This window comes from Pseudochaenichthys georgianus, chromosome 10, assembly GCF_902827115.2.
Source record: "Pseudochaenichthys georgianus chromosome 10, fPseGeo1.2, whole genome shotgun sequence".
In the NCBI taxonomy this organism is placed as follows: domain Eukaryota; kingdom Metazoa; phylum Chordata; class Actinopteri; order Perciformes; family Channichthyidae; genus Pseudochaenichthys; species Pseudochaenichthys georgianus.
Window position 1 is genome coordinate 14,097,621 of NC_047512.1, and position 14,451 is coordinate 14,112,071.

Below are 14,451 nucleotides of genomic sequence, written 5' to 3' on the forward strand. Positions count from 1 at the left end.
TAGCTTAACGGTCCACAGACTGAACCCAAGCTAACATTCGGTCGACGGGCGCTTGCCGGTTACTTTTTTGCTTTGCAGAAGAATTGAACAAATATTAACACACCAGTTAATATTGTAATCTGCCCCGCCGTTTATTCTTTCTAAATAACGGTAATGTTTGATTTTTTCTTCAAACAGTAACATACCTGTTGCTAGTTTATCCCTCCGCGCCGACACCACGGCAAGCGGGGACGGACTCTTCTCTCCCTCACACCAGAGGAGACGGAGATAAGAAAGATATTAACACACCAGTTAATATTTTTTGAAGAAAAATATACCCCGTCGTTTTTTCCTTTCGGAATAACAATAAGGTTGGATTTTTTTTCGGTAACATACCTGTTACTAGCTTGTCCCTCCACGCCGACACCACGGCAAGCGGGGACGGACTCTTCTCTCCCTCACACCAGAGGAGACGGAGATAAGAAAGATATTAACACACCAGTTAATATTTTTTGAAGAAAAATATACCCCGTCGTTTTTTCCTTTCGGAATAACAATAAGGTTGGATTTTTTTTCGGTAACATACCTGTTACTAGCTTGTCCCTCCACGCCGACACCCCGGCAAACGAGGATGGACCCTTCTCTCCCTCACACCAGAGGAGTCGGAGGCACGGCTCTGCGGCTGCGGGTTTAGGATCTCAGGCCCGGACTCACACCAGGGCATTGTGCCCGCTTCACCGTCAAGAGCCTCCACGCTGTGTCAGGCTGGGGCTCAACAACGGCGGTAGCCGCGGTAGCCGCGGAATCGGAGCCCTGCGCCGTGTCAGGCTGGGGCCCGGTGGCGGCAAGAGCCGCTAGAGCGGAGCCACGCGCTGTGTCAAGCTGGGGCTCCCAACTGGACCTCACCGTGGTTCCACCCGCGGAGGATGTCCTACAGCTGGATTATATGTAGGAGGATGAAGAGGATGCCTCTGAGTTCCTCTTATCCGACTCGGATGAGCACGAAGATGACATCTTCGTTTCATCTGCCCATGCTGCCAAGCCGGAGGCGATGTCCACTCCCCCGGGCGAAAACACACCAGCTTCACCCTGCCTCAGTATGGACTTGCAGACCGTGTGCCAACGCGCTGCGTCCAGGCTGGACATCCCCTGGCCTGAAGTGGCCAAGGAGACTTCCAGATCTCGCTATGAGGGGAAGAACTTGCCCCAAGCAGCGAGGATGAGGAAGCAGCTTCTCCCAGTCTTTCCAGAGATGCTGGACGAGGTGTCGGTCTCGTGGAGATACCGCCATTTCAGCAATAAGGCCCCAATCCAGGGTGCCTCCTCTTTGGACTGTGTCGACATGGAGAAGCTCGGCCTGCTCCGCATGCCGCCCATGGAACCGCTGGTGGCAGCCCACCTCCAACCGCGGCTGGCTTCGGCACCGAGCAGGAACCCCACGCTACCGGCAAAGGCAGACCGCTTCCAGTCAGCAATGACCGAACGAGCCTATAAAGCCGCAGCTTTGTCCGCCAGGGTGCTCAACGTCACCTCGCTGCTGACCGCCTACCAGGCGGAGCTCTGCGAGGACATGGCGATCAAACCTGAGCCTGCCGTGTGGGACGAAATCGCAGCAATGACGGACATTTGCCTCCGTGTGCAGCGCTGTGCATTCCAAGCCACGGGCAAAACACTGGAGATAATGGTGGTACAGGAGAGAGCCAGGTGGCTTACCCTGACGAACCTTCCAGACCGGGAAAAAGAGGACGTCTTGGACATGCCTATTGTTCCCGAGGGCATATTTGGCTCCGCTCTAGCTTCGAAGAAGACACGAGGCGAGGACGAGCTGGCCAAGAAAGTCTACGGTTCCGGCAGCAGCCGCTCAGGCACAGCCGGCCCAGACTTTCAGCCACCAGATGAGGAAGAAGAAGAGGGCGGCCTGACAGCCTCCTATCCTCGATAAAGGAGCTGGAAGTTCCTTGTTCTCCAGCTCCAGAACACGTTCCAGTGTTAGATGCTCATGTGTTTCCGGGGTGCAACCATGCCCCCATCTTCCCGCCGCCTCGAGTGATGTCAGAACGTCATCCTCAAGTTCGCGCCATGAGGGAAATGGACTTAACATCAACGACAGCAAGCTCCGCTGCTCGTTTAAGTCACGCAAACACATGTCATCACTATTGTCTTTTAATAAATCATTTTCCACTGTCGTTTCCAGGCTTAAAGCCAAGGGCACAGTCAATAAAAATGAAAAGAAAGACGATAAAAACAATAAGCAGTCTAACGTCTACCCCCCTTCTAAGAGTGGCTGCTACCTCTCTCAGAAGGCGGACGATGGACGGGGCTGTGAAGGCATCACCGCCACGCGCATGCACAGTGTCGACCGGGGTTGTCAACCTGGGGTACCACCGTGTTCAGACACTAGAGGGCCCCATGACACAACAAAATAAAGACACAGAGGGCAGACAACAGAGATGTGACATCTCCACTCACTTTGAGAAGCGAAAAGTGGAGGATGCTCACAGATTCTGCTTGGGTTTTCAAGACAAAAACACGGGGTTACAGACTCCAATTCGCTGTCACCCCCCCTCACTTTTCGGGCATTCTGCATTCGCAAGCCCGGGGAGAGTCGGCCCATATTCTTGAGCAAGAGATCCTCTCGCTACTAGACAAGAAGGCTATATCCATAATACCCTCCGAACAGAGTCAGAGCGGCTTTTATTCCAAGTATTTCCTCGTTCCAAAACGGGGAGGGAACGGGATTTGGCCTATACTAGATTTGAGGGCTCTGAACAAATATCTCAAAAGATACAAATTCAGAATGCTCACTCACACATCTCTGTTGCGTCTCGTGCGCCAAAACAATTGGTTCACATCAGTCGACCTGAAAGATGCATATTTCCACATCCCAGTATATTACCCACACAGGAAATATCTGAGGTTCGCCTTTCAGGGTGTCTGTTACGAGTACATAGTACTTCCCTTCGGTCTGTCTCTCAGCCCACGAGTGTTTGTACGATGTACGGAAGCCGCGATAGCCCCGTTAAGACAACAGGGTATTCGCCTGGCAACTTATCTGGACGATTGGCTCCTTCTCGCACAGTCGGAGCAAGAGGCTATTACGCAGACGAATGTCCTCGTAACACATGCTCGACCTGGGTTTCGTAATAAACACAGAAAAGAGCATGTTGTCCCCAGCCCAGACTGTACTCTTCCTGGGCCTACGCCTGAATTTGTGCCCTTTACAGCCCGCCTGTCAGCAGATAGAGTGAACGCCTTCAGGGCTTGACTCGCTCATTTCCAGCCACGCAAATGTGTTCTCTTCAGATCATGTCTGCAGTTACTGGGGCTCATGGCGTCAGCCATCCTGGTGGTACGACTGGGATGCTTACACATGAGGGAGTTTCAGTGCTGGGTAGCTGCCCTCAGACTGGACCCCGTGCGTCATGGCACGCGGAGAGTGATGGTCACTATGAAATGCGTAATGGCACTGCGTCACTGGCTGCATCCGACTTTTCTAGTACTGGGCGTATCTATGGGTGCTGTCCTATCGCGGAAGGTGGTCACCACAGACGCATGTCTGACGGGCTGGGGGGGTATATACGAAGGTCGACCTGTGAGGGGTCTCTGGGAGCAGAGACCTCCAACGGTCACACATAAATTATCTGGAGCTTTTAGCGGTGTTCCTCACCCTGAAACGCTTTCTGCCTTTTCTCAGAGGACATCATGTCCTCGTGAGGACAGACAACACGACCACAATAACGTATATAAACCGCCAAGGGGGTTTGCGTTCTCTCCAGTTACACATGCTGGCACGCAAACTGATCTTATGGAGGTGCGGACGTCTCCTCTCTCTGAGAGCGACGCACGTACCAGGAGTGATGAACCTCGGGCAGATCTGCTGTCCAGAGGTGCACCACTATATGCAGACTGGACTCTACATCCAATAATTGTGAGTCAGCTGTGGGTGCGTTACGGCTGGGCCGCGGTGGATCTGTTCGCCTCAAAAGAAAACGCTCAATGTCAGCTGTTCTTTTCAATGCGCGATTTAAACGCACTGTTAGGCGTGGATGCGCTCGCGCACGTTTGGCCTCCGGTCCTTCTGTACGCCTTCCTACCCCTGGCTCTGATACCCCCAACTCTGGCCAGAGTGAGAGAACAACGCCACACACTGAACCTAATAGCTCCACACTGGCCTGCAATGTACTGCTGTGCGGGCAGCCGTGGCAGCTCCCGCTACGCAGGGACATACTGTCTCAGGCGGGGGGGGGGGCGATTTTTCACCCACACCCATAGTGCTTGGCACTATGGGCCTGGCCCGTGAGTGGTACAATCTGAATACAATGGGGCTCCCTCAGAAGGTGATAAACACTATTCAGAGTGCAAGAGCTTCCTCCACCAGGTCCCTCTATGACTGTAAGTGGAGGGTGTTTGAGGAGTAGTGCCTTCAAAAAGGACACATCTATTTTCAATATCCTGTCGGGGTGATTTTATCATTCCTACAGGACTTGATCGATAAACACAGAGCTTTCTCCACGATCAAGGTGTACATGGCTGCTATTGCTGCATGCCATGTGGGCTTTGAGGGAAAGACGGCTAGCCAACATCCTTTGGTCTGCCGTTTTATGAAAGGGGCTCGCAGGCTCCTCCCTGTCTCCAGGTCACTGGTGCCCTTATGGGACCTGGCAGTGGTTTTAGATGGGCTCACTCGACCTCCATTTGAACCCCTGGAAGAAGCTGACATGAAACACCTGTCACTGAAGACAGTGTTGTTACTGGCCCTGGCATCCGCCAAGCGGGTCAGTGACATTCATGTGCTCTCTGTACATCCTTCATGCACTCAGTTTGCCCCGGGGCAAACAAGAGTGTTGCTGAAGCCCAACCCTGCCTTTGTACCTAAGGTGGTTGGCTCATGTACCCCCATTGACATTGAGGCATTTCCTCCGCCACTGTGTTCCTCTGAGGAACAGCGGCCACATTTGCTGTATCCAGTCCGTGCTTTACGCATCTATATGGACAGGTCAAAAGAGTTTCGATGCAATGACCAACTCTTTGTATCCTGGGCTAACCCTCATAAGGGCAAGCCCGTTACCAGGCAACGGCTCTCCCACTGGATTGTGGAAGCGATTGCTCTGGCTTATACGAGTCAGGGTTTGCAGGCACCAACGGGCATGCATGCTCATTCTACTCGTGGACTGGCTACATCCTGGGCTTTGTTCAAGGGTGTTTTCATCCAAGACATTTGTGCAGCAGCGAGCTGGTCCTCGTCGCTCACTTTTGTCCGCTTTTACAGGCTAGATGTCTCTGCTCCAAGTGTGGCCCGCGCAGTGCTGGGCCCCGTGTTGAGTCAGAGCTCTACCTGTTAAGTTCTGGTTGTTTTGGTGATTTTCGAGATAAGCATGTCTAGCAATACGGGAGTTTCAATATCCCATAGTGAGACATCGAACGGAGTGTTATGAATGAGAACTATAGGTTACTTACGTAACCCCAGACTTCAGAGTAACATGAAGTGAGATGTCTCACCAGACGGCCCTTCTTGCTAAGGCGAAGCGAGAAGAGGTGCTTATTTTGAATAACGCTGCGACGTAGCGCAAGCTACTTAAAGGGTGGGTGGATTCCCTGACGTAGACGTCAAGATCACCAGCCAATCAGGATTGGCGTCATGAGATTGATGCTTCTGTTTGCATACGCGTTGAGGCGCATCCCATAGTGAGACATCTCACTTCATGTTACTCTGAGAACTTGGGTTACGTAAGTAACCTATAGTTTTACCCATATTTATCCAAGGAATATCCATATTGTAAGAAAAGTACAGAATAAATCAGAGATTCTCTTATGAAACATATTGAGTGATTGGATAAAACCATCTGCTGTGTGACTCAAAAACAATGAAATATGTTTTTTCCTCTTGGGTTTTATCCCACTGAATAAATCCCAGTTACAGGCTGGGCTTAATAATTAATGACCACATGGCAACCATTTGTGTTCAGATGAAGTTAAACAGAACACGCTACCTAGACACTTGGTTAAAAGAGAGTCCTCTACCCAGCTGACCTTGTGTCCTGCTCTTGAAATATAGTATTTTGATTATACAATTACAGACCCCATGTACACATTGAAGTAACTTGGTTCTTATATTCACACAACTCGTTCTCTATGTGTCTCTGTTTACTGTATAGTACTTTCCATTATTGTTCTTCTTCTACATATTATCAGATATAACTGCTATAAGAGCAGGTATAAAATGTGATGCCCTGTGCTGCAGCTCCATCTGCAGAAGTTAAATTGAGCAATCAAGAGCCGACAATCCTTCTGTTATGGTGAAGCTTCTTTATTCCCATTGCTGCTTCTTCTGTTATTAGTTAATTATTGTGTTATTTATTTATTTCTGATCTGGATATATAAGGGGGGTTGTGTTTGCTTGTAAACAACCTTGCCACTCTAAATGCTGAATATATTGGATTGTATATTACTAACCAGTCAGGGATTTGAAATAATGCTACCTCAAGGCAATTTATGTAGTGAGAGATTGAATGATATCACTGTTTAGAATTTGCTTCCAGCTACAGTGTAATGAAACAGCATTATTCCATCAATTTCAAATGAACAGATTTGTTTGGAGTAGTAGCATTTATAAACACTTCATCTTGTTAATGCTTGATGGGATGATACACATTGAAAGTAGTTAGTGTACAACATGTTTAAAAAGGTAGTTCCAAAGTTATTTTCAGAGGTAAAACTAGTATCTTCAAGTAGAGCATTCCATAGGTTTGGAGCTCTGATGATAAAGACGTTTGAACTTTTGGCATTCAACACAGACTTAAATTGGCCAAAGGATGGACTAGAATTCAAAATGGCCCTTTGACAGACCAGCTCACTACAAACTGTGCACAGATTATCCACAACACTTGGCACAGTTATCACGATACCTTTAAGCTGCATGGAATACAACTCCTGATGTAAAAGTGTATGAATGAAACATCAGCTCCTTGGGCTTTATGTGGGATTCATCCTGAGCTTAAATTGACCCTTAACATAATGTGGAACCACTACCAACAGCATTAGTTATAGCTCAACAAACTACAAATACAGTTCACATAATACTGTCATAATAACTAGTCTTTTGGTTAATAATCTAACCTGTTACATGCATCTATATCATTATGTATGTCTTCAACGCAAAATAAACAAAAAGTTGTAAAGGGCAAAACGCTAGAAAACATATGTGAATGAATCTAACAGTGAATATCACATTTTCATTTAAAAATATATATCAATATTTACCCTCATTAAGCCAATGTCCATACCCAAGGGAGAGACAATGCAATGTGTTGTTGGTCATACAAGGCCTATACAATAAAACAAAGGCTTAAACTACTTATTTAACTTTCTAGTTTCATGTGTGTACATCAACGACTTAATAATAATAATAATAGATTTAATTTGTTAGCGCTGTTACAGGTGCTCAAAGACGCTTTACATATATAGTAGGGGTGTAACGGTTCACAAACATTTCGGTTCGGTACGTACCTCGGTTTTTAGGTCACGGTTCGGTTCGGTACGTTTTCGGTACAGCAGAAAAAATTCTCACAAAACATAACATATTTTTTTTTAATTATTATTAAACTGTGAATAATGTATTCACTCAAATAAATACAAAATATAATAAAATAAATATTAAGGTGCAGCATTTCGATGAACTGAAATAATCTGTATTTGAACTGTACTGTTCTAGTACTCACAAAACATAAACTATTAGTTTTGGGTTTTTAATTATTATTAAACTATGAATATTCACTCAAATAAATGCAAAATATAATAAAATAAACATTAAGGTGCAGCATTTCGATGAACTGAAATAATCTGTATTTGAACTGTACTGTTCTAGTACTCACAAAACATAAACTATTAGTTTTTGGTTTTTAAGTATTATTAAACTATGTATATTAACTCAAATAAATATAAAATATAATAAAATAAACATTAAGGTGCAGCTTTTCGATGAACTGAAATAATCTGTATTTGAACTTTACTGTACTAGTACCTAAGCAGCCAGCTTGACATTAGGACTTGCTTGTCATTGTATTTTCATGTTTTTTTAAAGAAAAATGTACTTGTCCACATTGCTTGCCGAAAGGGCAGATCTGCTGGCACTAGCAATGTCTCCTGCTGTGGAGAACACCCTCTCGCTAGGGACAGAGGTAGCAGATACAGCCAGGTAGCGCTTTGCTAACATGGCAACATAAGGATATTTGCCGTTTGTAATAGCTTTGGCTCGGTCTGAAGTTTTTGCGAGTGGTGGAGGCTTAAATGCTAGCGGGAGTTGGGTTTGCACTTCAGTCTTTTGGTACCGGTGATATTCACGTTCGGGTGATGCCTTTTCAAATGAGTGTGCAAGTTTGATGTATTGACAGCCGTGTAACCAATTTTAGTTGAACAATGCCGACAAACAGCTTTGGTTCGGTCCACCTGTCTTTGTCCGTCATCCTTGTACGTAACTGCGAAACCAAAATGTTCCCAAACCGGAGACTTCAATGATGCTGGAGGATTTTCGAGCTCAACTTTATCTGCGTTCGCCATTTCTACAGTTCCTCAAATTACTGACTACATTTGAACGCATCCCTCTGACCAGCTCGTCCAATGAATTGACTTGCTCGCTCTATGCGTTGAACACAATGGGAGCAAATTACTCTGAATGCTGCGACGCAGCACCTGAGATTACTTCCAAGAAGTTGTTCACGTTCTCAATTTTTTACGTTTAACGTTATATTCGTTCGGTACACTTTCGGTACACACGTGTACCGAACCGAAGGGCCCGTACCGAATAATTTCGGTACGTGTACCGTTACACCCCTAATATATAGTGAAGATAAAATAAAATAAAGGAACAACAAATACATATATAGTTAAAGTTAAAGTCAAATAATACAAAAACAATCACACATTAAAAGCCAGATTGAAGAGGTGAGTTTTTTGAAGGTGGTGAGGTCAGTGCAGTCTCTGATGGGTTGTGGGAGTGAGTTCCAGAGAGAGGGGGCAGCGACAGAGAAGGCTCTGTCCCCCCAGGTCCGGTGATGTGGGTGGGGATGGATATGAGGTTGGCTTCTGATGAGCGGAGACAGCGGGACTTCTTCTCTCTCTTGCTTTGAGAGACGAGGCGATGTAACAGATACTTAACACAACTAGACATCCTTGCCTATGAGCCGTAATTTTAAAGCCAAGTCCATTAAAAACGACTTGTGGCACAGCTGCTTCACCTGTCCATTTTCTTTTTTTTAACCTTCCACTGTATTTTATGCTATCCGTCAGTTGAGCGTAAAAGTGGTTATGACAACTTATACATTTACTTTTGATTCAATTAACTTAACAATATGTGACAAGAATGTACATACGTATGTACATTTTTTGTATCTTACACCTAAATTACGTGTGGTCTTGGTCCCTTCTTATTATGTCAATGATATTCACTTTACAAAGCTAATATGCTTCCAGTTTCATCGGATCTTATTACCTGAGCCCAAACGCACCCTCAGACCATAATCAGTAAAATCCAACACCAAGCACACAATTAAATAAGGCTAAATATACGACTTTAAAGCATAAATACTTTATTTTTTGTGAAACTGCACACAATATGTAGTGATAATCAAAACACTGCACTGACTATACCACATTATTTATACTTAATTAATCAAATGTTTCTTAATATAATACAAAGAAAATCTTATTACATAATAAGTGTTACCTCTCCCATCTTACCCTCTCTGTATTACATATAACTAATTAGTGTTGTCACGATACCAACATTTTGGTTTCGATACCGATACCAAGTCAAGAATTGCGATTCCGATTCTTTTTCGATACTTTTCTTAAAAAAAGGGAAACAGTCTTAAATATAATCAGGGATACAAACTCATCAGGTATGAAAAAGGTGACAAGGATCCGAGCCCCACGGAATATCGGCTTTAAAATTAGGAATAACAGATGATTTTAGCAGTCAGAACAACTAAAGCAGCAGTGTTACTAACAGAAACGCCAAAGAGTCACATCTAATATAAATATATATAAAAGCATTTATTTTAATTGTGTAGCAGTGAGTTTAACATTTTGGCAGTACTGTTGAGCATTTTGAAAATGTATTTTCATGCCTCTGTGCAAGGCTTACTCTTTCTATCTTTATAGCCACTGGTGTAAAGTAACTAAGTTCATAAACTCAAGTACTACTTGGGTACAATTTTGAGATACTTGTACTTTATTTAAGTATTTCAATGTTTCTTTTGCTACTTTGTACTTCTAATCCACTACAGTTCAGAGGTACATGGTGTACTTCTCCTCCACTACATGTATTAATCCCTTTAGTTACTTCACGGATGTGGAGGAATGATGTGAAATATAATCAAGTGTTGAATCAGACTTTAGTTCCACCTGGAGTAAATCCACCAGCTACCCTGCAGTCTACAAAGTCATTCAAACTAGCTGCACCTTTACCAGCTTTGAGAACACTTTCATGATCAATCATTATAAAACATATCATATATATTATTCTGAAATGGACCAATCTGCACAATGACTACTTTTACTGTCGCTACTTTAATTTTTTTTTACTTGAGGAACATTTTGAATGCAGTACTTTTACTGTAACAGAGTATTCCTACAGTTCACTCTGGTGCTTCTAGGACAAGACCTGAGTACTTCTACTTTTACTGTCGCTACTTTTACTATATTTTGATGATAATACTTTTGTACTTTTATTTGAGGAACATTTTAATTGCAGGATTGTTCCTACATTCTGGTACTTCTACTTTAACTCAAGTACAAGACCTGGGTACTTCTATTTTTACTCAAGTACAAGATATATACTTATACCACCTCCGTTTATAGCCTATGAAAAAAACTAATAGAAAACGAAGGCTAAAGCTAACGTTAGCAGATTGCTAGTTAAGTTTGCTCAACGATAATATTGCGACAGAAAAACGTTTCAGTGCACATCATGCTTTGTCCTGAACACCTGAACGGCCCGTTCACAGACTTCTGGTGTCTTTTTTGTCAACAAGCCGAGGCGCAGCGGCAGTTGCACTCCCACTTGCAGCCATGCTTTTCGTTTTCTCACATGCTCTGGCAGCTAGCGCGTGGCCGCGTGCACGAGAGAGGGGAGGGACTTAGAGCGTGCTTGAGAGGAGCGGGACTGCAGGCACGGCTGCAGTGCAAGGAGTGGAAGCAGAGCGCTGAACACACACGGCTCTTATTAAAACGGCGCTTTTTCACGGGAGTACTTTTCCCCGTCATTCTTAAAGTACCGATACTAATGAAACGGAGGAATCGTACCGTTTTTAACGGCAGGGTATCGCGGTACCTTTCAAGTATCGGTACACCGTGCAACACTATAACTAATATTAGATAGCAGATGGAATTATTATACCAGAGATGCACCTTTTTGCCTGATAATGACAGTTTGGGGTATAACAATAAACAAATACAAATTTGAAATCCATGAAATTAAATTGTGATTACCCAACGTGAGCACATGATTGATCCTCAACTAATGAAAGTGTGGGTGTGTTTCTGTTGGTGTGTGACAGTGTGCCACTGTAATCGTTTAAATTCACTATTGCTTAAATATGTCTGCTTCTGTACACAAGTGTTTGCATGTGAACACATGTGGGCATGTCCAACTGCAGGATGTTTACAGCAGTGATAATATCAGTAGGAGTACACAGGGGTGGGTTGTGCTAATTAGTTTTCCCAGCATGCCATTCGAACAGCATGGCAATCACGGTGGGGAATGCATATTGAAAAAGTTTTCTCTGCACTGATGTGGAGTCTGGAGGCTTTTGTGTTTGAACACACACACACACACACACACACACACACACACACACACACACACACACACACACACACTTGGCAAACGTACCACATGGCTTTTATTCAAACATTTTGCGACATTGATTTATTCGTATATATGATCCACACTAACATTGGTTGTTAAGATCATATATATATATATATATATATATAAACTTCCTCTTGACTGCCTTTTCTGTTTATTTTATTTTATTTATTTATTTTTGTTGATGTTTTTGTTTGTTTTGCCTGTCCCTGTTTGTCCACCCTCCCTCATACTGTAAAGTGTCTTTGAGTTCCCGAAAAGTGCTATATAAATATAATGTATTAGTATTAATATTATTATATGCACCTTCAGGTTCAGGTTATTTATTTGTACCCGTAGGTAGATTTTATTTGCAGAGAAAAAGACAAGAGATCTATCCTGACACTAAAAACAAACACAAACAACAGACACGTCTCTAATATAAGGACTAGTAAAAAGTACAAGTATACCCTGCTCAACCAAATCTCAAAATATTTCAGAAACATTGTAAGAAGGAAAACACTAGTACAAACATGGACATTCCAAATTCACAATTAAATAAATAATAAATAAATAGGCATCTGTGTGACACTCCTATGATGTGTTAATTTGTGCAATAGCTGCTGGGATAAAACAGTTGTTATACCGCTTCGTTCTACTCTTTGGGACAACTAACCTTAATCAATAGTCAATGGAGTTCATGTGGGAAGGACATTTTCCAAGTAAATGAGTATACAATTATGGGTTGACTGATTTCCTTTTGTTCTTCTCATGCTTTTCTCTTTAGCTCCGAGACACTAAATCCATCAGTCAGAATACGACTCTACTTCATTTCCTCGTTGAGAAGTGTGAAGAGGCTCACCAAGAGATTTTGAGGTTTCCAGATGAACTGGAGCATGTGGAGAGTGCCAGCAAAGGTATGTCTTTGTGATTTGAAAACACTGTCATATTACTCACATGAACATTATAAAATGATAGTTACGTATGTAACTACGGTTCTATGAATCCTGGATGACCACCAGAGGCGGTGCTTAGCACTGAATATATTATGTCTCGCGCATGCGCAGGTAGAATATTTATATCAACAAAGTCACGTGTGACCTCGTATGACCCCGGAAGGCATAAGTTCCGGTGTTGTCAACGAGTTCAGTCCTATGGAATCTTCTCGCGGAAACACGAGATTCCGAGTGACCAAGAACTATGGCGGCCATCCAGGATTCATAGAACCGTAGTTATATATGTAACTATCGTTCTATTTCATCCTTACTGACCGCCAGAGGCGGTGCTTAGCACTGGATGACCTATACCAGGGGTCGGCAACAGGTGGACCGCGGTCCGGATCCGGACCCAGACCTATACGGACCCAGAGTCCCGGACCTATAATCAATACATTAATAGGGGATTTCAATTTTGACGGGGCGATTCAATTTTAACCGCTGCCGACAGGGGGCGAAAGAGACGAGTGAGCGATACAGGGAGAGAAACACAGAAGAAGAGACGAGACAGCGGCAGAGAGAAGCGGAGAGGAAAGTAAGTGAAGAGAATAATTAGCGATACAGGGAGAGAAGCGGAGAGGAGAGTGAACAGGCGTGTTTGCGGCAGACAGGGAGAGACAAATAATTACACAAGGTGCTCTCCAAGAAGAGGAACGTGAACAGTGAGAACAGAGCTTTTAACCCTGAGTGGACTCATTCATGTTCATCCTGCCACTGGGAGCACAGAACCAGTGAGTCTCATTTGTTCAGAGACCGTGACGCTCATTAAAAGTGCCAACACGCCACTATGAGACAAAACACAAAGCTCTCCAGTCAGAACTAAGGTCACAAAAATAAATATCGTTCCAGGGCAGGCTAACCGAGGCTAACCAATGAGCACCTGCATGTGTGTATGAGAATGGCTCTGACACCATTTCAGCCCAGACAACTCCTGGCAGGACAAGCTCAATTCTCGCACTGAATTTAAAAAAAAGTGAGTGAGGGACTGCAATATAAGAGGGAAAGAAAGAGAAACTTTGTTCAATTGTTATGATGTGTATCGTCTGAAACTGTTAAGTCATGATGTGAAACGGTTAACAAAGAAAAAGGGAAACTCAAGCTGCTGCTCCACTTTATATTATTTATCTACAATTAAGCACTTTTAAGATGCACACATTTTCAAAAGCTATTTTATTTATTTTCTCTATTTTATTTTTAAATGCAGCCCGAGAGGAACATTACACATATCCACAGTATTTTACTGTATATCTGTATAGTTCAATGTTAATTGACAATACATATTGTTGTTTATGAATTTGACTTTCTTTATTTGATTGGCAGTCAGTTGTTGATTACATGCAGGCATTGATAAAGCTACAGCTACTTCAATATATATCACACTAATTCATAAAGCAAGCTAGACATTTTGATGTTCCGGACCTTTGCATGGGGAGATTTTCTCTAACTGGACCTCGTTGAATTTTAGTTGAATACCCCTGACCTATACCAACAGAGTCACGAGGAAGTCTTAAATACTTACCCTATAGGGATGGCCTAGGTGGACCCTGCAGGAGGACCACACCCAGCGGGTGAGGGGCGGCAACATTCACCCTCTAGTACCTGGCGAATGTGCTCGGAGATGCCCATGTGGCC

At 43.8% G+C, this 14,451-nt stretch overlaps 1 protein-coding gene across 1 annotated transcript in view; it reads left to right on the forward strand.

Moving 5' to 3' along the window:
• The window catches only part of diaph2 (diaphanous-related formin 2), a 429,613-nt gene that overhangs the window by 259,225 nt on the left and 155,937 nt on the right, over positions 1-14,451 (forward strand). The window contains exon 25 of the mRNA XM_034093628.2: positions 12,612-12,741. Within this exon, the coding sequence (XP_033949519.1) occupies positions 12,612-12,741 (130 nt within the window). The remainder of the gene's footprint in view (positions 1-12,611; positions 12,742-14,451) is intronic.